A 22,728-nucleotide genomic window follows, 5' to 3' on the forward strand; every position below is an offset into this window, starting at 1 on the left:
GATGACACAATCTTTATGTCATGTGTAAGTGAGGAGCTTGAAACAGCTGAGAGCACAGACGAAACACATAAGGGTACTCAAATTAGTTTCATGTTTCTAGGTTTGATGGTTCTCTTACATGAGATTGAAAAGATATTTTCCCAGGCAGAGAATTCTGCAAAGAATGTATCTACTCAGCCACTTCCCTTTGTTCAGACACAGATCATACCAGACTTTCAATTAAAAAGAGAGAGAAAGTGCAGGGGTGGAGAATCAAAGAATGCCACTTAATGTGCTTAAAGCAGGAAAGATTAGAATTGAACGGAACACGTGATGACAAAGAAATGAATTTATGCATTATACATGTCTGTTCCCACCCTCTTAAATAGAACCTTTTGTTGTCAGTGGGAACTCTGGCAAAGCTGTCCTGCATTAGACCTGGAAAAGTATTCCAAGTGTCCATAATCTCAGTTCCACTGCCCAAGCCTACTCTGGTTGATGGGGCAAGTTTGCAGCTGGTGCCAAAGCCGCCATTTTGGATGCTGGTGTTCATGTACACGTGACGTGCAATGCACCAGCATGTTAGGTGTGGCTACAGGGGGCTCATTTAAGCCCACCCCTCCTCCTCAACCTCTGCTTGAGGGCATCCTCCCTCCCTTTTTTGCAGTTTGGCTTTCAGTGGTCACTTCTGGGCCACAGGGGAATTTTTGACTCAGTTGTCTGGTTTGGCAAGTGGGTTTTCTCACCTTGTCCATGCTGTAGGGCTGGGAAAGGAAGTTGATTAGCCATGGTGTCTGTCCACTCAGCCATTAGGCCTAGGTTAATTTGGCTCCTGAACTGTTACCCCTTTTAAACAGGTTAATCATTTTGCAGGAAGGTATAGGAAGCAGAGCATGTTAGGATAGCATGTTAGTGACCCTTGGGGATGACTGTCAGTGCTTAAGGCCTGAACGTGAGAGCAGGCTTCCTCAACCTTGTAGACCCCTAAGGGGGTGTGGGTGGGCAGGTCTCTCTACTTACCTTCAAGGTGTGGCTGGAGTTAGGTAAAGGTAAAGGGACCCCTGACCGTTAGGTCCAGTCGTGACCGACTGGGGTTGCGGCGCTCATCTCACTTTATTGGCCAAGGGAGCCGGCGTACAGCTTCCGGGTCATGTGGCCAGTATGACTAAGCCGCTTCTGGCGAACCAGAGCAGTGCATGGAAACGCCGTTTACCTTCCCGCCAGAGCGGTACCTATTTATCTACTTGCACTCTGATGTGCTTTCGAACTGCTAGGTTGGCAGGAGCAGGGACCGAGCAACGGGAGCTCAACCCATCACAGGGATTCGAACTGCCGACCTTCTGATCAGCAAGTCCTAAGCTCTGTGGTTTAACCCACAGTGCCACCCGCACTGGAGTTAGGGCTAGGCAAATATGCTTGCTTCTGGCCTGGCAGGGGTTTGGTCGCCCTTATAGCTGCACAAGTCCCATAAACATAAGCAATTCCCATACCAATAGTTTTGCTCTGCAGGTTTGGATTTATATAAATAAAAGTGTCACTTATTCAACCCAACTATATGTCTCTCAGTGTTTGTTTTAGCTATCAGCCTCAAAAGCCCACCTCAAAAGAAAGACAAGCAGCTAAAGTTCCAGGTTACTCGCCCTCTAATGGATTAACCGTATGAAAAGACCTTTTGACTATACCTCCAATTTTGCCCACACAGAGCTTTTTCCTCACCGCACAGAAACTAGTTCCTATGGGGACAGAAAACAGGCACTGCATGGGTGAAATGGGAGAAGCGACAACCCCTTCTTCTCAGATGGCTCATGAGAATGGCTGTAGGTCTCCACTTCCTATTTTGCCCTCACAACATTTTTTCACTCCTCATACAGGGATAGTGGAAAGGATCCGAAGACTAGGAAAGATACTGGACTGGCTCAGAACAACTGCCAGCCATTCCAGTGGGTCTTTCTTTCTTTCTTTCTTTCTTTCTTTCTTTCTTTCTTTCTTTCTTTCTTTCTTTCGCTTGAGTAATTTCTGAATTACTTTGGAAAGCTCATTATCTCCCCTTTTCAGCAGGATAATAAGACCAGGTTTTATGTGTGACCTCATAAAAACAAACAATTCAGATAAAGAGCAACTCAGATATTGAATTTCACATTAATCCCATTATTAATGGAGAAAGCATACAAGTGATCTAGTCTTATATACCTTGTGAACAGAAAATGAGTAGAATATGATATAGTAAAAATCTATGCAAAGAACAATACATAAATATTAGCCTTGCCACAAGACAGCTAAATGATGGTTTGTTAAGAAACTGGCCTGTGTTTCAGTGAGGGACAGGGAGAGATGGGGGGATACTTTTATACATTCAAGAAGGCTTATATCTCTGGGAACAAAGGTAATAAAAGTTGTTGTTGCTGTTGTTGTTGTTGTTGTTACAATCTTCTAGCTATGGACCCAAGTTTACCACCAATTTTGCAGGGGGTCAGTTTAGACAATACCAGATAGGACAAAATAATTCATGGAGACCTCACAGAGAACAAGCATTCTTTTTAGTAAGAATTACCACAGAATTTTGCTTCAAGGCGAAACATGAGGTGAATCTGGAGATTTCTCCTTGGGTAAGAAATGTGACGAAAACTGAGAGTTTTGATAGGGACGTCAAAATTTCTTGTAGTCTGTAGTCCATTCATTCCTAGGCTGCATCAAATGTCCTTCAGAAATCAAGGTAAAAACATACCAGAGGAATTTCAAGAAAAGCCAAAAGAATTTCAGGGAGAGTAGTAGCAGATTTCCTCAGAGATGGTGGTGGTTGGGGGAAACCTGAGATAGATTATATACCATTTCAAAGCATCGTTATCTCATATGTAATAATGCATTATCCATAAAGAGAGCTATGAAGCGTTTAACAATAAACTTTTAGATCACCGTGTTATCTAACATTACCTGTACAAGTCGGCAAAGGCTTGTCCCAAACTCTTCGATCTCCACTTAGGCAGGTAATAGTGCTGCTACCGTGCATTGTGTAGCCTGGATTGCAACTGTACAAAACAACCGTATCTGTGTAATGGCCTTCATCGCGAATCTTGTAGCCATAGTTTGGTGTTCCGGAATCCTCACATTTCACTAAATCAAAGCCTATAAAGGAAAGCAAAACATGGAAACACACATTTGAATTCTGTATTGCGGCACACAATTAGTCATTTCCCTACCAATAACAGAGATGATTCCCCATGTCTGCCTGCTCATGGGGAAGGCTTTCGACACCACCTCTAACAGAAGAGAAAAGCAGGGAGATATTCACAGATTTCCCTTCCCATTGCAGCTCTCCCACATTTCGCCTTCTATGCTGATGTTGAGGCTCCTCTAATCCTTTGGAACATACTGTTTTTGGGGTGGGGAGAAGGGGACACAGGAACTGCGTGGGGAAGAGGGGAATCCATCTTCTTTCATGAGTGGATGGCAGTGTGGCATAGGGAGAAAATTTGAGTCTACGTGTTATCAGTAAGTTCAAAGATTATAGTCTCCCTGATTTTGTTTTTATGCGCAGGGCGGGGAGTTAGAACTTTGCCCACCAGATATGCCTATTCCACGTCTGACATCCTAGGTCCACATGTGGGTGCACCATGTGAATATGAACACATGTAAAAATCCAATGTACAGAGTCCCTAATTGGGTTTTCAGATTTTAAATCAGATATTGCGCTGTTCATGCCCACATGAGTTAAGGCATGTATACCCTATTCAAACATTACACCCAATGCGGGGACATCTGGGAGAATTAGAGGTGTGGCAGGCGTACCTGGAGGGCAGGGTGGGAAGTTGAGTTTTCACTCTCTCGCCACTTGTGGGGGATAAGAATGGTGAGCATATCATCCAATTCGACCCCAAAAGTATCTTCATTTCACATAAATGAGATCCTCAAATTTGACCTCACTATTGTCCAATTTTGGGGCTCTTCTGATGTTATTCCTTCCTGTGCCATGAAGTCAATGTCAGAAAACAAAAATGTGATGATCTCTTGAAAACTGGACACCTTTTATTAATTACTGAAGAAATAAGGCACAGCCATCAACATATGTCATTGGCGCACTAAATTTATGGCGATATTTCAACATGGAAATTACAAATAGCAATGTATTATGTATTTCCCCCCTTATTTTTTGAAGTATTTGTATCCTGTCGTACTGTGAAAATGCACCTCAAGTTGAAATCAATAAAACTTGGGGGAAATATATTTAGGTACTATAGAATACGAAAGCAACATACAAAGCATAGCACAACAGCACTTCTAATAATTATGAGCTGGGCCCCAAATGCCCCCTTAAATAAAAAGGTTTAAGTTGCTCACAAAGAGTTACATTATTGTGTGTATAGGTGTGGATCCATATCCATATCCATATCATATTATTATTATTTATTATTATTATTATTATTAGTTTGGTTCTCCCCTCTAACTACTCACACTGCCTCAAAAAGTGTTTGGCAAAAGCCAAAACCAGCCAAACACAGCCCTGAAACACTACTTTTAAACTACCACTTAGTCAAGTGAGGGAGATTTTTTTAAATATAAATACTACATATCTGACCAAGGGTTTATCTGACCTGTTTTGTTTTGTTTGTAAGAACCTATTTAACTCTTTTCCCTAAACATTTTATTTTTAAACTATTAAGATTTGTGGTAGGCTGACATCTAACACCACTACATTTTTAAAAGCCTCCAAAATTAAGCATCAGTTTTCAAGCACTGGGAGAGTTGTTGTTTATAAAAAAGCAGCATGATCATATCATCTGTGCCAAATCAGAAACTCAGTTGCAGCCAGATGACAAAGAAGACAGTTTCAGAAATGGTTTCAAATGCAGCACAGCACAGCAGAACAGAGTTGCTGCTGTAAAAGTAAAGTTAAAAGGTGCAGATGTACACATGGATCATTCTGTGTGCTTCTTTGGGCTGGAGCCACACAGATAAGTGAAAATAAGCAAACATTTCTGATTATGTGATCTGCGATTCAAATGACTGCAATGCAAACTTGCTGGGGATTCTCAGCAACAGATGTCAATCATACAGACATGAAAACATGATGAATCTTTTTATTGGCACCAGGTGCCTTGATGGGTAGGTAATAAGTAGCCTCAGAAAAACCCGCCGACATATTAGAAGGCAAGTCAGCTCTGAGTGTTATTTGTCAAGACTGCACACTGTTTACTGTAACAAACACTGTATACAGAAAAGAAACATTTCCTTCCAATGTATAGGCAGTGATGCATTGCGTGTCAAAAACATTATACTTAACCACTTGTCAAATTTGTTAGTGGCAAAATATCATCACTTATCAACACAACTAGGTTTAAAAAGCTTCAAGTCAAATGGATTGCCCACAAGGCTGAATCTGAACTTGCAGGCTTGCGTGTCCCTGCAATTTCACCTTGCCACAGAAAAAGAATAATAATAAGATGAAATGATGCATTTACCTTTCAGAAAAGAGGTGACCCCTAACAATGCACTTGGATGATAATCTCCTTAGGGAAGAGATGTGAGGAGAAATGCATTTTAAATCCCAAAAATTCTGAACCAGAAGTTTGACTGCTGTTGCTAACTGGGGACCACTTACCAGTACTTAGCCAGGAAGATGGTCCCCTATGTCTCCTCCCCAGCGGACACCAGTTAGAAAATGTGGGGGAGGAAAAACTAAAGCTGGAAACACATGCAATGAAAAGATAATTCAAAATACTGTGCATGCCCTGTTAAGAGTTGTAGCATGCGAACAATCTGAATATTGATATGGAAGCCTTGGCCATTTCCCACTCACTGACTTCCTGGTCATTGCCTTCTCCTCCTTTGACTGGGAAACAGAGTACTGCAGAGAAGCACTCTGAAGTGGGGAAGAGATTGTGGCATGGGGCTGTGAGTCATTTTGTTGTGCAGCTGGAAGAGGAGATCGTGAAAGCAGTATTGGACTCAGGTCGGTAGGTAGGTAAGGAAGTGGGTGGCAGGCAGGCAGGTGTTTAGTTTCCAGGGCAGCTGAGAGCATATTCATGGCACTGTAGACTCTCAGTTGCCTCCAGCTTAAGACATGTTCTTTGTCACCCCTGCTTTAAAAAATATCCTGTAGGCCACAAGAGGACAAAGTCAGCAAGGAGAGCAAGCAACACTACATCTACCTGGATTTCTCCAGCCAGTTCCCAGGTAATTCCAATCATGTCCCCATCCACTGCTTTAGATATTGTTGTAAATAAATGTGGCAAAATAGCCAGCAGACCTTCACTTAGCTTCTGCCCATTTGGTCCTGTGGAGGACCCAGGCATAGCATTTCACTGACCCCAGTGCTGCCAGCTACTGCTTCTATGCTCCAAAGGAATGGGCGAATATGCCAATTTTCATTTCTCCCAGTTTCTAATTCTTTACGTCATAAGTTCAGTTCTTTGCACTTCCAAATCACTTTTCTCTTTTTTGGAATCCTCATGAAAATTCATTAGCATTTTAGTTCAAATTTATCCTAATTTTGTATGCAATTGTGATGAATATAACCATTTTTTGTAAAGGCAATTTCCCCCTAACAGAATGCACTTGTGGATTTTAGGAATACATGCGCTGTCTGCACAATTTAACCCATTATATATTACTTGACTGCACTGAAAAATGCAGAAAACATTCAAAGGTTGGCTATATTTCTGCTCTCTTATTGTTTCAGAAAATGAGAATTAGGTAGGTCTGCCATTAAATTGTGCACTGAATCCCTACTATCACTGAATCCCTACTATCAATGGGCCTCATTAAAGCAAAGAGTCTAATAGGCCAGCGCCTGAAAGACATTGAACGACAAAACAACCTGACTATCTTAAAGAAACTGTGCCCATGGTATACCTACTTTCCCCCTTCTCATTTTGACTCTCCAGCTTCATATTTGTCTAAACTAACCATCCCAAAATACAGACGTGCCTTTACATTGGCTAGATGGGATGTTCTTCCCTCTGCTGTACTCGAAGGTCGTTACCAAAAGACTCCATTTGAAAAACGACTCTGCCCATGTGGAGATGGTAACACGGAAACAGTGTCCCACGTCCTTCTTTCTTGCCCCCTTTACAAAGACCTAAGGAATGAGATTATTACTCCACTCATTCTCTCCAACCCCGGCCGTTCACCAGACATTACACTGTATTTTCTATTATCTGATACGGATAGTCAGATAACAGAGAAGGTCGCGAGGTACATCGAGAGAGCTGCGAAATTGAGGGCCACCATCTGAGTGACAGACTTGTTCATCCGACGGACCTCCTTTTGCCTGTTCTTTTCTTCCTTTTATCCCTATTTTCACTTTTAACTCTTGTACAGCTGTGGCCTGTTGGCTTTGCTAATAAAGTTTTGATTGATTGTGCACTGAATCAAATTTCTCTCCCAACCCAAATGCTTGCTGCCACTACTCATTGTCTTTCTTTACCCTGCACAGGAAGTTTCAAGTTCTTTCCCTCACTTTTTCTCACTCACATGAGAGCTTATCCAAATACTTAAACCCAGTGCTTTTTGTGACTGTAAAAGGTAAAGGTAAAGGTACTCCTGCCCGTACTGGCCAGTCTTGAAAGACTCTAGGGTTGTGCGCCCATCTCACTCTATAGGCTGGGGGCCAGCGCTGTCCGGAGACACTTCCGGGTCACGTGGCCAGCGTGACAAGCTGCATCTGGCGAGCCAGAGCCGCACACGGAAACGCCGTTTACCTTCCTGCTGGTAAGCGGTCCCTATTTATCTACTTGCACCCGGGGGTGCTTTCGAACTGCTAGGTTGGCAGGCGCTGGGACCGAACAACGGGAGCGCACCCCGCTGCGGGGATTCGAACCGCCGACCTTTCGATCGACAAGCCCTAGGCGCTGAGGCTTTTACCCACAGCGCCACCCACGTCCCGTTGTGACTGTACTCACTGATAAAGAGTACTGGCACCTTTTCTATTTAAACTTTTCTGCTTCTTTACTTTTGTTCAGCTGAACTCTGGAAGCACCAAACACTATTTTAATTCAGCTGGAAGTCTAGAGTGTCCAAAATAAAATTTACAATCTGGTTTTCTGTTGTCAGTTGCTGTAGAATCTTGAGCACAGAAAGGCTAGTTTTGTTCACAGTGAAAGCTGAGCTGTTTTTCTTTCAACAGATCAGAATACACAATGGCTTTCTGGCAAAGGAGGACACAGAACCCCCCCCCCCCATTGCATCTCTTCCCATCTTCCAGAAGGAAAGGCAATCACCTTAAAAAAACAGCCGCTTTTGTGATGCTGGGGTGAGGGTTGGAGATCCCAAGAGTATTACTTGACAGGAAGTAAGGACCAAACATGACAGATTACTCCTTTCCCTGTTGAGCCCCATATATCTCAGGAGCTAAGCAAGAATGACTAGAGTGTGCTGTGGAGATGGTGGAAAGTAACTGACGGAACGTGCACTGGGTCTGCTTCCATTCCTTATCAGTGACCAGACTGATCTTCCTCTGACCACCAAGTTTCCTTTCATGCCATATTGTTATCACTTTAAGTCTGGAAAAGGTAATTCTAGCGACAGAACTCTAGATGATGTATTTTAGGTATCAACCTTCATATGGAAGGAACTAAAGTGAGCAATTGTTCAGTGTTCTCAAGTCATGCTGAATAACAGCAAGGGAAAGTTCCAAGTGAGGTAAAATTATGCCTTTTCTTTCACAGAATGGGTGTTTCTGTTGTGCCCTGTTATCACACTGTTCAATCTCTCCCTTTAAGGGTATCTTGCTCTATATAAATGCCAATGAGCTGTATTGTCAAATGACAATATACCTTTTGAGGGTTATAAACAAGAAAAACCAGAGTTCAGGTAGAGGGCCCATAAAGTAAATATACATGAACACCAACTGCAGAATAATATTCTTTATCCCCTTTCTGTGTCATAACCTGTCCAGTGCATCACAGAGAATGTACTGTCTATTCTAATAGTAATTCCTCAGCCTATACGAGGGCATTTACAAGCAAAAAAGCATTTTAAGGTTTCTGTCAGTTTATTTTAAACTCTAATCTGATCAAACTTTTTACCTGGGGTGAAGTGTTATGCAGTCTGACTGCAAAGAACATAACAACTTTAAGTCTCTCTGGCATTAGAATTACACTTCCCTTCCCTCTCTCTCTCTCTCTCTCTCTCTCTCTCTCTCTCACACACACACACACTTTTCAGTAAACAAGGCCTACAACTTTTCAACATTACATGTCATTCTACCATTTCCCCCCACTACTTGTTTGATTGACTGCACAGCATTCTAAATTTGTGCAGATACTACTATGCATATAGATCAGGATCCCAGCTTCAGAATGTTGACTACCATGCAAGGAAAGTTTGTAGACGGGTCCATCAAGGATGTGATGACATGAACAGGGGCAGTAAAGCACAGCAGTGCTCTTCATTTCCCACAGAGTTAATCACGGAAGGTAGTAATGATTGATTAGGCTTCTATATCTCTGGCTACTTTTACTTGCCTTAACAGGACATCACATTAGCACAGGGTAGCAGGACACACACTCCTGCCCCTGGATCAGCTGAAGTTGTAACCACTTCAAAATTCCTGACATTTCTGAATGAGATTAAGGAAAATCTAAGCACGTCAAAGTGCAAGTAGATAAATAGGTACTGCTCCAGTGGGAAGGTAAACGGCGTTTCCGTGCGCTGCTCTGGTTCGGCAGAAGCGGCTTAGTCAGGCTGGCCACATGACCCGGAAGCTGCACACTGGCTCCCTCGGCCAATAAAGCGAGATGAGCGCCGCAACCCCAGAGTCGGCCACAACTGGATCTAATGGTCAGGGGTCCCTTTACCTTTACCTTTAAGCTCTTTTCAGGCAACCAATCCAAGGTGTCTGAACATATGTGTGCAGAAAGGAAAGCAGGACCAACAACAACAGATCTCCCTCCAACCACCCATGTGTATGCAATAGCCTGGGTGAAGAGGCCAGTTATGCAAAAGAAGAAGCTAGACAAACTCATTGGGAGAACTATGCATATTATTACACTCCACCCCAATCTCTGAGCGGTGCATGATTCTAGGGGTTCCAGGCACACTTATTCAGGGTCAATGTTTCCTTTTGGAAATGAGGCACAGTGGAGACTGCAGTATCTTTATGATGTATAGATTATTTACACATATATACCACCTGAGTCTATGATGGAAGGGCTACCCGCTTTAACACTCCAAGAGGGTATTGCTTGCCCCACAGCTGCAGCCCTCCATTCAGACACCAGCATTGTGCTTTCTGACTCTCTATCTCACTACTTACTCCTACATTACATCACTCCTAGCCCTAAGCTTCTCTAATCTTTTCCTTTATCTTTAGAGCGAAGGGTGACCCACACCTTTGCCTTCTCACACAGTTCCCTTTGATGCTTAGTGTTCTTCTTGATGGCCCATCCCTAGGCTAATTTTACACAGCATGGCTTAATTAGCCTTTAACACATGCTGATTCCATAGGTTTAGCATTGTCTAGCACATAATCCAGCACACACGTACTGGTTTAATACACATCAGCCTAATACACAGGATCTAGCTATCACTACACACAGGAGACCAGCCTAGCTTAGCTAGCTTTTGACACTCCAAGCCTTAATTGAATTGTCACACCTACTGGAACTAATAATTTAGGATGTCTAGCACCCACAAACTTGTAACAATATAGTGGATCTCTTAATACAGGCTACTGAATGTTCCTAGGTTAGGGGTGGCGTACCCACCACAAACTTTCCCCTTTCTCCCATTACTCTAAATCGATTGAAAAAGCTCTGACGATGCAAATTAGTGGTACATTTTTGTTCTGTGTAAACCTTCTTGCCATGTAATTTCTGATATATTTATACTTTTGAAGTCCAGAAAAGAAATGGAAGTAATCAAAGGGTTTAGTGAAGCGGGTGTTGTTTTACATTCTTGTTGAAATTGTATCTTAAGGTTATGATGATACAAATGCTTCTGATGGCATTTGTAGAGATATGCTCATTAAAGTTCCAGTGACTCTGATCTGAGTCCAAAAGTTTAGCATCAGGATTAACATGCCCAAATAAATTATGCAAGGTCTCAAATGTACTGAACCCAATGGCAGTATTTCTTAACAAAGAAAGTAGTAAAGAAATTTATGACACTGTGGGGAGTATATTTAAGGTGGTCTTTGTTTTTTGTCCTCCCCCCCCCAAAAAAGCAGTTTTGAAAATAACAAAAAGTACTCGTTTTTGCAGTCCTGATCTTCTATCAATAGCCTTAAGGCAAACATCTGGCTGCTTCCTAAGGACCCAGGCATGATTTATGGCTCCTACTGTTATTTATTTGATTGTTTGGTTGTCTTTGTAAATTTATTAGCCACAGATGAAAATACAATGTTTCCTTATGGTGGCTTACAACAAAATTATATGTTGCAAGAGCATCCATGTTTTGAACATAACTACTGCATGTGCAGGCAGGCCATTTCTTCCATGAAAACCACAACTGTGTTTGTATTTAATAAATGGGTCTCCGTGCGTCTGGCTATTTTCACTGGATAGGAGAATTCATGTACACCAACCACCATTATATCAAATAATTAAAGGAGATGGGTTGTTTTTAGACACAACTTGGAATAAGAGTTTTACACTTCCATGAAAAATGGAATCTCTATTCTTCATCATCATTTATTATTATTATTATTATTATTATTATTATTATTATTATTATTATTATTATTATTATTATTATTATATTTGTGCAGTGCAGTGCATGTATTCTTCAGAGGTGAAAGATTAGGGCAAAGAATGGAGGGTTATGTTCCAGGTCAGAAGACACTGAAAAAAAGCAAACAGTTCAGGATGGTCCTCTGAAGGGGAAAAAAGAAAGATGTGAAAGCACGGAGATGTATTTCAGCTCTCTTGTCAACATGCAACAATGGTAAACATAAATCACAGCTTACAATGGATTTATTTCCAGGTTCTGCACTGTGCGCGTGCACATACTGTGCCAGCTGTGGGCCAAATGAATTTATATGTTCTATTATTTTGATTTTATTCTCTTCTCACATACTTGGTGCCTCTTTGTCTTCATGCCTGCCACCTGGCATATCAGCCCATTCTCATTTTGTTCTGAATGTCATTTTTAAGGTTAAGGGGTAACCAGCCAGGAAGCAGAGAACCTTACACGGCAATGACAAAATCTTCCTGCTGGTTTGAGAACTTTAAAGCCAAGCCCAACTGTCGGGATGCCTGAGGCTATATCACATTCTCTCCGCAGTAACTACAGGTGTCACGGCAAGGCAAGTTTTAATTGGGCGAAAACATCTAGGGTTTTGTTTTAGAAATGCAATTGCAGAAGCAACATAGGCTTTACTTGTTTTGATCCAAAGAAATAATGGCCGAAACACTTTCTCTTTACCAATCCATGCTTCCCCTTTCTGGCTTGCACACTGAAACTTTTTGTCTCTTGAAAATAAGAATGAAAGTGAAACAATAAAAGAACTAAATATGAATTATGATTTTGTATAATATGTTTTTTTAAAACACACACACACAACAAAAACACAATACCAATTCACAGGGATTCTAAGAGTGAGGAAACTGAAGCGCCTTTTATGCAACTATAAATTCATGATAGAAATGTTCATACTTTCATGAAATGCCTTGAATTATGTTGATTTCAGTTCAGTTTCCGCCCCAGTTGATTACATAGTTGGTGTTTTCTTTTTGTAGACAGAACTTAAGATACCATAAAAGACTAATCCCTTTTTATGCACACAATTATTTACTATTACTGTATTATTTATTAAATATCATACTGCCCTTCATCCAAAGATACAATGGTGGTTAACAAAAGGGGGGGAAGCATTTGGATTGCAATCTATGTATTTTCTTCCTCATTAAATGGTTTAATGTTTAATGTGATAACTTGTGATAATTTTGTGGTGGGAAAAGTATACTTGGAAGGATGCTTTGTGTGTGATTCTTTTTTCATTCTTTGTGTATGTTTTCAGTTTTTATTTAATTACTGTGTAAGTTGCCTTGAGAGCTTCAGCTACAAGGGGATACATAAATAAAGCTTTAATAAAAAAAAATCAAAGAATATATATATATGTGTGTGTGTGTGTGTGTGTGTGTGTGTACAGTCATACCTTGGAAGTCGAACAGAATCTGTTCCAGAAGTCCATTCGACTTCTGAAATGTTCAACGTCCAAAGCGCTGCTTCCAATTGGCTGCAGGAAGCTCCTGCAGCCAATCAGAAGCTGTGGAAGCCCCGTCAGATGTTCGGCATCTGAAAAAACATTCGAAAACCAGAAGACTCTCTTCCGGTTTTTGATCGTTCGGGAGCCGGAAAGTCGACTCCCAAGGCCTTCAGGAGCCGAGGTACAACTGTACTTCCAAAACCACCCGGACAGTTCAACTTCAGTACACATCCAGTCTAAGACAACATGATTATCAGAACTGGAAGGGTCTCTTTAACAAACAAAAAACTCCACCAATACTGGCAAGTTTGGCTTTTCAGGTTAATTTTATCATCATAACCTTCCTTCTCTAGATAGAGTAAAAGGTTGCTTCTTTGAATCTTGATCTGTCTATAGTTTCCTGCATATTAGTGCTCAGATTAGCAACATATGGGAGCCACAAGCTCCATGAACGCCTCAGTGGTGGAACTATCATCACCTGAACATCCAACTGGGAATGTGCAAGCCGTAAGAAGCCACTGATATACTCAACCCAGGTCCATTATTGATCCCAGTCTCTTTTTTATTTACGCCTACTGGTGTGTTCACAAAATAATACGCTGAAGTTGAAAACACTGCATTTAAGAAGTATGTCTAAAATTTTCTCCTTTCCAACAGAGAAAGGAATTAAAATCCAATCTCATAACCACAGTAGATAGTAAGAAGTAATCCTTAGGACTTTGTGTTACATCATGTTAGCTAAGTAAAATGCTTACTTCCTCCCACCCTACAAAAATCCTGTTTCCATGAATGCTACTTACTTGTATATGTGAGCTGAAATCCTTGATCTGTATCTGATCCGTTAGAATTAAACTCTATCCATAAGTGGTTAGATGTGCTATTGAGAATGAGCCCTATCAATTCGTTTTTTGTAAAGGACCCCAACAGACGCGATGAGCTGTCTTTTCCATCATATACCTGTTAAAAATAAAACCAATGTTTAGTTTTTACATAAAAAAATTAAGCTCAATACAGTTATATATTTATTTGCTTCAATCCATTTCAGAACTCCACCTAGCAGAAGTTGCATTCTTTTTTTCTTTTTCTGTTTGCAATTAATTATTATGCAATTAAGGTAATTATCATGCAATTAAACCATCCAAACTTCCAATAAGAAGATAGGAAATAACACAGCTTTCTTCTGCCTGTAATATCCTGGCTATGCAGCTCATATGAAGAAGAAAAAAAGCCGCACTCAGTAATATACTACTAGTCTGTCAGTCATTTTTTTAAAGGTTTGTGAAGCTCACATTGAATAAAATTAATATTTATTCACGGCTCAATCCCTTAGCATTTTGTCACCTCGTGTCTCCTTTCCCCTCTATAATCCACTTAATAAAGGCTGAAAAGGTTTGTGGCATTTTACTCAGGTGCCTCTTTTGAAAACACGGATGTGGGGGCAAAAGTAACCTCTACCCCTCTGTTCCCTCCTGACTAAATGTATTAAAAAGCAGGATTGAAGAAGTGAAGCTAGTCTGTCACCTTTTATTTCAGATTCTGGGCCTGAGGTGATTTTCGTCTTCAAATCGTTTTTAATAAAAAAAGAAATATAACATTTGATACCACTTCAGAGGGAGGTGAGCTCCTGTTTTCAAACAAAGGATGCACGGGTTTATCTTCAGTTCACAATATTGCACGGGAAACTCAAATTCACTTTTAATACTGTTGATTTTTGACATGCTTTTATAATGGCTCAAACCACACAGGAAATATGTTTTTTTAAAAAAATAATAAGAATAATAAAAGGTTCTTGGAACAAACAAGAACCTGAATAAAAGCACCAAGTTCACATTGACCTGGATGTTTCAATAATGAAACATTTCCAACATAACCACCCCAAATTTTCCATTTCTCAAAAGCCCCAGCATTCTGCACAAACCAGTGAAGGTCAGAAAGCAAGGCTCTTAGTTCCTGTCCTTTCATGCTTTAAACTGTCAAATTCAAAATTTAACGGCAACGCCATAAAGGGCTGCACTGGGCCTGACTGCAGCTAGTAGAACTACTTGGTCTAAACACATAGAAATGTAAACAGTATTATGCAATAGAGCAGTGATGACCAAACTTGGACCTCCAGCTGTTTTGGGACTACAATTCCCATCATCCCTGACCACTGGTCCTGTTAGCTAGGGATGATGGGAGTTGTAGTCCCAAAACAGCTGGAGGGCCAAGTTTGGCCATCACTGCAATAGAGAAACCTCAAGCATTAGGGATACTGTTGTTTCACCACAGATAACACAAAGTTCTGCATAGGGCACAGGCCTCTTTATAGCTTCGGGGCTTTAATGAAAACCATAGCTTTATTTGGGGCTGCCGCTTGTGCGTTAAACCTACATGGGAGCAGGGCGAAATTCACATAGGGAAGTAATGGGGACCTAATGGGTTATTTGTTTCCTTCCTCCCCAGACCCAATTATTATAATATAGAGGATGCATGGGTAAATCTTAATTTACTTCCATTGTAACCTTCTCATGCCTCCCCCCCCCCCCCCCAGCTGGAACTCACCAGAACTCAGTTCTGGCACATCTCAGGTGGGAGCCTCTGCTATTATAAAAGAACAAGGATGAGTTCCAACACCTCTTCTCCTAGAGAAATAGCACCGACCTTCCTCTTATGTTTAGAAGCACACTGAAGTCTGTATAACCTTGATTTTCTTTTATCTTTTTCCTTTGGTTTCCTTTGTTTTGAAAGCAAACGCCACCAACCGGTCTAGCATAGTTTATTGTGAAGGCCCAGGCAGAAACTTTCCTTGACTTATGAAGACTCAACCTACCTAAAGTTACAAAAGTAATTTTGCCTTTGTAGCTTGACCCGAAGTTCAGCTACTTCAGATCTGAATTTGTCCAGCTTTAACTTCCGCCTTTTCCTTTTTTTTTTTATTCTAACCTGTTCTGCTAGATTAAAGAAACAGCACCCAATATTTCATCCCCATGTGCTTCTGTATCTTGACTACATCACCTCTTAACACAATCTTTCCTGATAAAAACACAAACTGTGATACACCCTTTTTCAGAATACTCAACATATTTTTTAAAAAACATACATAATATCCTATAGGGTTGCCATACGTCCGGGTTTTCCCAGACATGTCCTGGTTTGGAGGAGAAGCATGGCCACCCAGGTGGATTTTCTATTTTTAAATGAAATGTTTAGGGTTTGGGGGGAATTTATTATTGATTGATTGATTGACTGATTGATTTTTAGGGGCACACACATGCCGCCAAAGGGGGAGAGAGGCAGGCGCTCTTCAGAGTCATCCACTGCGCACCTTGATGCGCTGCGGCTATGCCCTGGAAGCAGAAGTGCCGCAGCAGGGTCTGTAGCGCCACCACTGCCGTCACCCCTTTCCATGGCCCACTCCTGGCTGTGCTATTTTGTCAGGACCCTGTTTGTGTGAGGCTCCCACTTGCCAGTGCCAGAGCTGCCTCTCCCTTTCAGGCCTTCTGCCTCCAAGTGGCCACTAGCAAGGTTGTATCTAGGATCAGGCCAGGGCAGGGAGGCTCATTGCTCCACTGCTTCTCTCGTCCTGCCTGGGCCTTCCCCAGCAGCAGTGGCACTGGCCCCCAATGGCTGTTCAAGCCGCGTCGGAGGGGACATGGGCATAGCTGTCAGCGTTTTCCGTTTTTAAGGGAAATTCCCTTATTCCGAATAGGATTCCTCGCAAGAAAAGGGAAAAGTTGACAGCTGTGGACAAGGGTAGCCACGGCTGCATCGGGGGCGGCGGCTGCACGGCCTCTCTGGTCCTACCTGCACCTTCCCCTTCAACGCAGCTTGAGTAGCAGTTTGAAGGGGACGACAAGCCTACCTGCCCTGGCATGATCTTGGATACGACCTTGCCGGAGGCCACTTGGAGGCTGAAGGTCTGAAAGGGAGAGGCGGAGCCTGTTCAGTGGCCTGGAGTCACCCCCGGCACCAGCAAGCGGGAGCCTCCTTGTGAAAGATAGGGGGGGAGGAGCGGGGAGTAGGCAGGTGAGGAAGGGGGTTGCGGCAGGGAGGGGGCGAGCGACAGGGATGCGGGATGGTGGGGGTGTGTCCTGACAGGGGGCGTGTCTGGGTTTGTGCCCTTCAGAATATGGCAACCATATCATAGAAGCAGTAGGATATATAATATGCCTATATAATATCCTAAAATTAAAAAGCTTCCCTGTAATCCTCATAAAACAAATGCATTAATTTCATTATGCATTTTTTTGTCACACTTTCAATTATGTCCACTATGATATCCATATCTGTACAGGTTGACACTTCTGCACATTTTAAGTTAACTGCACTTAAAGCCTTTGGGCATATTCTCCGTTATATGTGAAGAAGGTGATATTAACTGGAATGCAGTTTAGCAACTGGCTACCCTGCCATTGGGCCATGGGTGGCGCTGTGGGTTAAACCACAGAGCCTAGGACTTGCCAATCAGAAGGTCGGCAGTTCGAATCCCTGTGACGGGGTGAGCTCCCGTTGCTCGGTCCCTGCTCCTGCCAACCTAGCAGTTCGAAAGCATGCAGTGCAAGTAGATAAATAGGTACCGCTCCAATGGGAAGGTAAATGGCGTTTCCGTGCGCTCCTCTGGTTCGGCAGAAGCAGCTTAGTCATGCTGGCCACATGACCCAGAAGCTGTACGCCGGCTTCCTCGGCCAATAAAGTGAGATGAGCGCCACAACCCCAGAGTTGGTCACGACTGGACCTAATGGTCAGGGGTCCCTTTACCTTTACCCTGCCATTCCTCTAGGCCTCAAATTCATGATACCCAAACAAACTGACCACTGGAGCCTTGGAGAAGAGCAGGAAGCCTTTGTTTCTCAAGCACAGCAAGGCAAATATGAAGTGTCTATGGAGGTAGCTGCTCACTTGCACACCAGTTAAGATTACTTATCACTGTAAGTCCAAGTTGCTTAAAAAATCATGGTGGGTAAGGCAAAGTCACAGCAGCCACTATTCCTTTGACTGAATGCCCAACTAGCATCAAGACTGGCTGTGAGCTTAAGTCCTGACACGCATGGAAAATGATTCTCTCTCTCTCTCTCTCTCTGTCTGTCTATAGCCATCCATGCATCTCTCTCTCACACACATTTAAACTACTTCTCAAATGTTATAGATCAAATAATTAATGGACTCAAACAGGACTGAGTGCTTTTCTGTTCTTTTGTGTGCACATTTATATATACCTTAACCGTGTCGCCTTCATGCAGCTGAAAGGTTCTGGCTCTCAAGTGGATCCCTTTCCCAGGCTCAGTTTCAATTTTATAAATGCATTCATGGTTGTTGTCATAGTTAGATGGAAAATTTGGGGACAGCAGTGTTCCTTCATTCCCAGACACACTTGCTCCACATTCAGCTAAACAAAACAGACACATTAAAAAAAAGGACATTGGTTAGCATTCAAAAAAATTGTGGTTATTTTCCAAAAAACAAGGTCCCACTGCTAATAACTAGGAAATATGCTGCTTCTTTATGCTTTTATCTAAGATTTAGGACAAGAGGATGGTAGCTATTTGTGCCTGTTTGCCAGCTCATGCAATGAGACTTTCCCCCTGCCTCGTCTGCTCCCTACAGCACCAGTCATTAATACAATGTTGTATTCAACCATTATGTACTTGTATGTTTCAATGACTTGGTTTTTCAGAATTTCATAGCCTTTAGACAAAGATTTATTTAATCGTTCTATCGAGATGCATTATTTTTTCCCAGTTCTCTTTGGTTGTATTTTCGTTTCTCATTGTACTGTAAAGTTTAGCGCTGCGTTCACATTTACCCGTAGAAGCCTTCGGGGAATTCTGCACACAAAGGTAAAACCAATGTACACTCATGCAACTGACCCTTTGCATCCCCAGAGCATGCTGGACTAGATCTAATTGCAAACAATAGGTGAAAGTGACTTGCCTCTGCTAAGCTCCCAAGGAAGTGCCTAATGGCAAACAAGAGCGAACCGACTTAAACATCCCAGGAGAAATCTTAAAAGCAAACTTGAGATAATGGTCTGCGTATTAGCAGCGTAAACCCACTTATATTGCTTCCATGGAATGTGCTTAGGGTACCAGATGATTTGAGCCAGCCAGCCAACCTTACTTGCCAACATTGTTATACTTCCAAAACGATTTCCTCACTTGCAGCATTTGATTGTACAACCTATGAAAGGGTGCTTAAAATAAGTTTTCATATTCGTTTTGACAAAAGAAAAGGTAAAAAGCTAGATGTGTTTTTATTTTAGAGCATCATGGACAGAGCCATCTTATTTTTTTGTATTGAAGAAAGAAAGATTACATACATACCAGTCCCTTCAGCGCAGTTAATACCGTATATTTTCTGTTTTATATTTCACTATCTCAGAACCAAGCCCTTAAATTTATATTTCTCGGTGCTGGGACTGTGGGCTTAAGACTGTGTTTTCACCAAATTAATGCAGACTTTTAACTTTTGCACCCATACTGCCTCCCCAATCAATTGCCATCACTTTGCTAAAACAAGGGATGGGGAGGAAGGGGGGTCACTGAAGTGATTACAGGGAGAGAGAAAATAACAATAACTACACAAACAATAGCAACATTACAATAATGGCAATTCCCTGCTTATCTCCACTGGTTTTATAACACCTTGAAAACTAGGATTATTTATGGCTAGGACAAATTATTTTATTATAAAAACTGTGCCAAGTAACTGTAAATAAGATACCTCAATGTAAAAAAAAATAAGTGAACTTCAAATAAATTACCAGCACTTCTCACTATCCATGCAGACTTAAAACCACAGTGACATCATTATTTACTGCTTTGGGGTTTAATTGTACAGCTTTATTCTTATGTGGTGAACTTCCTGGTACATATACTAATAAAAATAAAAATAAATCGTTATGTATGCCATCAGACTGCTACATATCAGAAACATGTGCAAGATCTACAGTTGGTTCAAAAAGATGTTGCCAGAACACTATTTTGCTATAATTTTACAGAAAGCGTTTAGAGGATCATAACTTAGGAAACCTTTATCTTTGAAGAATTACATTATTTTCTATAAGACTGCCTTAACTTGGGGGCAGATTACCCAGTTTTACAGGGCCATATATATATATATGAGATAATGTGAGGAAAGTGACTGTAAGCAGCGAATAGTATACTCCAGTTTTATAGCAGTAACTGTATATGTGTTCATTTTATATCAGTAAATCAGCACTGACTAAATAAACTAAAACCCAACAGGCTGAATCCAAACTAAGGCATCCATATGTCCCACTGAAATGAATTTAAGTTAGCCTTGACTAAATAATATATGGAAACTAGCTGCGGACAATGTTGACCACAGGGCTGATATCAGGGCAATTGGCATTTTAAAGTTGGTCCTAAATGTGGTTTATTGCACTTTACAATTTTTAATGAGTTCGTTTTTCCTTCTTTGTCTCTTATAGTGATGCATTTAAAATGCTGTAAGCCACCTTGAATCCCAACTTGGGAGAATGGCAAAACAGAAATTAAATAAATAAATAAATAAATAAATAAATAAATAAATAGCCCCACTGATTTTCAATGGCTACTGTATAAGGGTTTAGGATGGAGTGAAAGTGCCTGGCACTGCCCTGATATACAAATTTTTGGTAACATTACTTTGCTGGGGAAATGAAGACTTCAAAGGGAGCCTGCATTTCATTCTTGCATTGTTTCAGAAAGGGGGAATGAGGCAAGTTCACCTTTAATTGAATCCCCCCCCCCCGCCCACATCCCTAATAGCTCCTAGTTTGCCTTAGGAATGCTCCATTGTGTTAATTATAATTGTTTAATGTACATTGAAATGGAAAATAACTCTGTAATGTGTCTGTGTGTATATATATTGTGAACCATGGCATGAAAATTTCCACTGAAGCTTAAAGTAGAGCTGAGAAGAGAACCTAACAGTTAAAGATTAAGTCACATGGGTATTTAAATCACATGAAAAGGAGACAACTGCAAGTCTATGCATATGCTAATCAGTAGGTCTCCATATTCAGGGACGCGGGTGGCGCTGTGGGTAAAAGCCTCAGCGCCTAGGGCTTGCCGATCGAAAGGTCGGCGGTTCGAATCCCCGCGGCGGGGTGCGCTCCCATTGTTCGGTCCCAGCGCCTGCCAACCTAGCAGTTCAAAAGCACCCCCGGGTGCAAGTAGATAAATAGGGACCGCTTACTAGCGGGAAGGCAAACGGCGTTTCCGTGTGCTGCGCTGGCTCGCCAGATGCAGCTTATCACACTGGCCACGTGACCCGGAAGTGTCCTCGGACAGTGCTAGCCCCCGGCCTCTTAAGTGAGATGGGCGCACAACCCTAGAGTCGGACACGACTGGCCCGTACGGGCAGGGGTACCTTTACCTTTATGGGCCATAGTAGGGATGCGGGTGACACTGTGGGTTAAACCACAGAGCCTAGGGCTTGCCGATCAGAAGGTCGGCAGTTCGAATCCCCGCGACGGGGTGAGCTCCCGTTGCTCGGTCCCTGCTCCTGCCAACCTAGCAGTTCAAAAGCACGTCAAAGTGCAAGTAGATAAATAGGTACCGTTCCAGTGGGAAGGTAAATGGCGTTTCCGTGTGCTGCTCTGGTTCACCAAAAGCGGCTTAGTCATGCTGGCCACATGACCCGGAAGCTGTACGCCGGCTCCCTCGGCCAATAATGCGAGATGAGTGCCGCAACCCCAGAGTCGGCCACGACTGGACCTAATGGTCAGGGGTCCCTTTACCTTTACCTATGGGCCATAGTGCCGCCAGGCAAAGGCATCCTGTGCTTATAGGGCACAGAATGGGGCTTCTTTTTTTTAAAAAAAGGGGGCGGAGGTCTCATCAACACTCATGAGCTCATGTGTCTAAAGTCACAATCCTATAAAGCGTGTTCTCCTTCATAGAGAGCATGTGTTGCGGTGGGATCTGACAAGCCACCCCTCTGTTGCTGGGCGGGTTAGTATGGATGACCATCCGCAGTGATTGGGCGGTTGGGTTACTGGGCAAATTTTGGTTTTGCCATTTAGGGGGACGGACCAAAGGTTAAAAAAATCAAGTCACGCAGCACTGACTGGGCTCTTTTGCTGCGTGCATCGGATCACCCGCCCACCCTCCCTAATCTAGGGCTATTGCGTTGACCTTGCTATGCCTGTCATGGGGTCGTCTGCTTTTGGGGCAGGGGCCTGGTAGGAATTTTGTCCATTTGGCTGATTGGCTGGTGCCATTTGGTTTTTGCCTACTGCGTAGCAAATCGTCACGACTTGTAAGGTTGCAGTTAGGCATTGGTTAAAAAATTGGTTGGTGGAGGGGTAAGTGCTTGCCCCTCCAATGCTGCTGCGGAAAGGGAATTCCGTTAAAGGAATCCAGGGGCTTGCCATTCTTTCGTCCGTACCCCTGAATGGGGCTTGGGGCCGCGCAAGCCCCCGGGAGCATGCGGGGGGGGGGATGAGGGTCTGGTGCCAGGCTCCATGCTCTCCCCAATATTGTTTTCCCTTACTGGCTTTCGCTAGAATCCAGAAGTCAGTTCTGTCCCTGGACGTGGGGACAGATAGTCATAACCAATGCCTAAGCAACCACTCACATTTATGTATTTTAATAAAGTTGTGGCCAAAATTATGCCAAAAA

The 22,728-nt window shown here is 42.4% G+C and overlaps 1 protein-coding gene across 3 annotated transcripts in view; it reads right to left on the reverse strand.

The window, feature by feature from the left end:
- Positions 1–22,728, reverse strand: part of CSMD1 (CUB and Sushi multiple domains 1) — a 939,172-nt gene that overhangs the window by 175,351 nt on the left and 741,093 nt on the right. For all 3 annotated transcript variants that reach the window (XM_077926388.1, XM_028722385.2, XM_077926389.1), the window contains 3 exons: positions 18,319–18,488; positions 13,924–14,080; positions 2,911–3,102 (listed from right to left, as the gene is read on the reverse strand). In XM_077926388.1, coding sequence (XP_077782514.1) covers positions 2,911–3,102; positions 13,924–14,080; positions 18,319–18,488 — 519 coding nt within the window. The remainder of the gene's footprint in view (positions 1–2,910; positions 3,103–13,923; positions 14,081–18,318; positions 18,489–22,728) is intronic.

Source organism: Podarcis muralis, chromosome 3 (genome assembly GCF_964188315.1).
Source record: "Podarcis muralis chromosome 3, rPodMur119.hap1.1, whole genome shotgun sequence".
Classification (NCBI taxonomy): Eukaryota; Metazoa; Chordata; class Lepidosauria; order Squamata; family Lacertidae; genus Podarcis; species Podarcis muralis.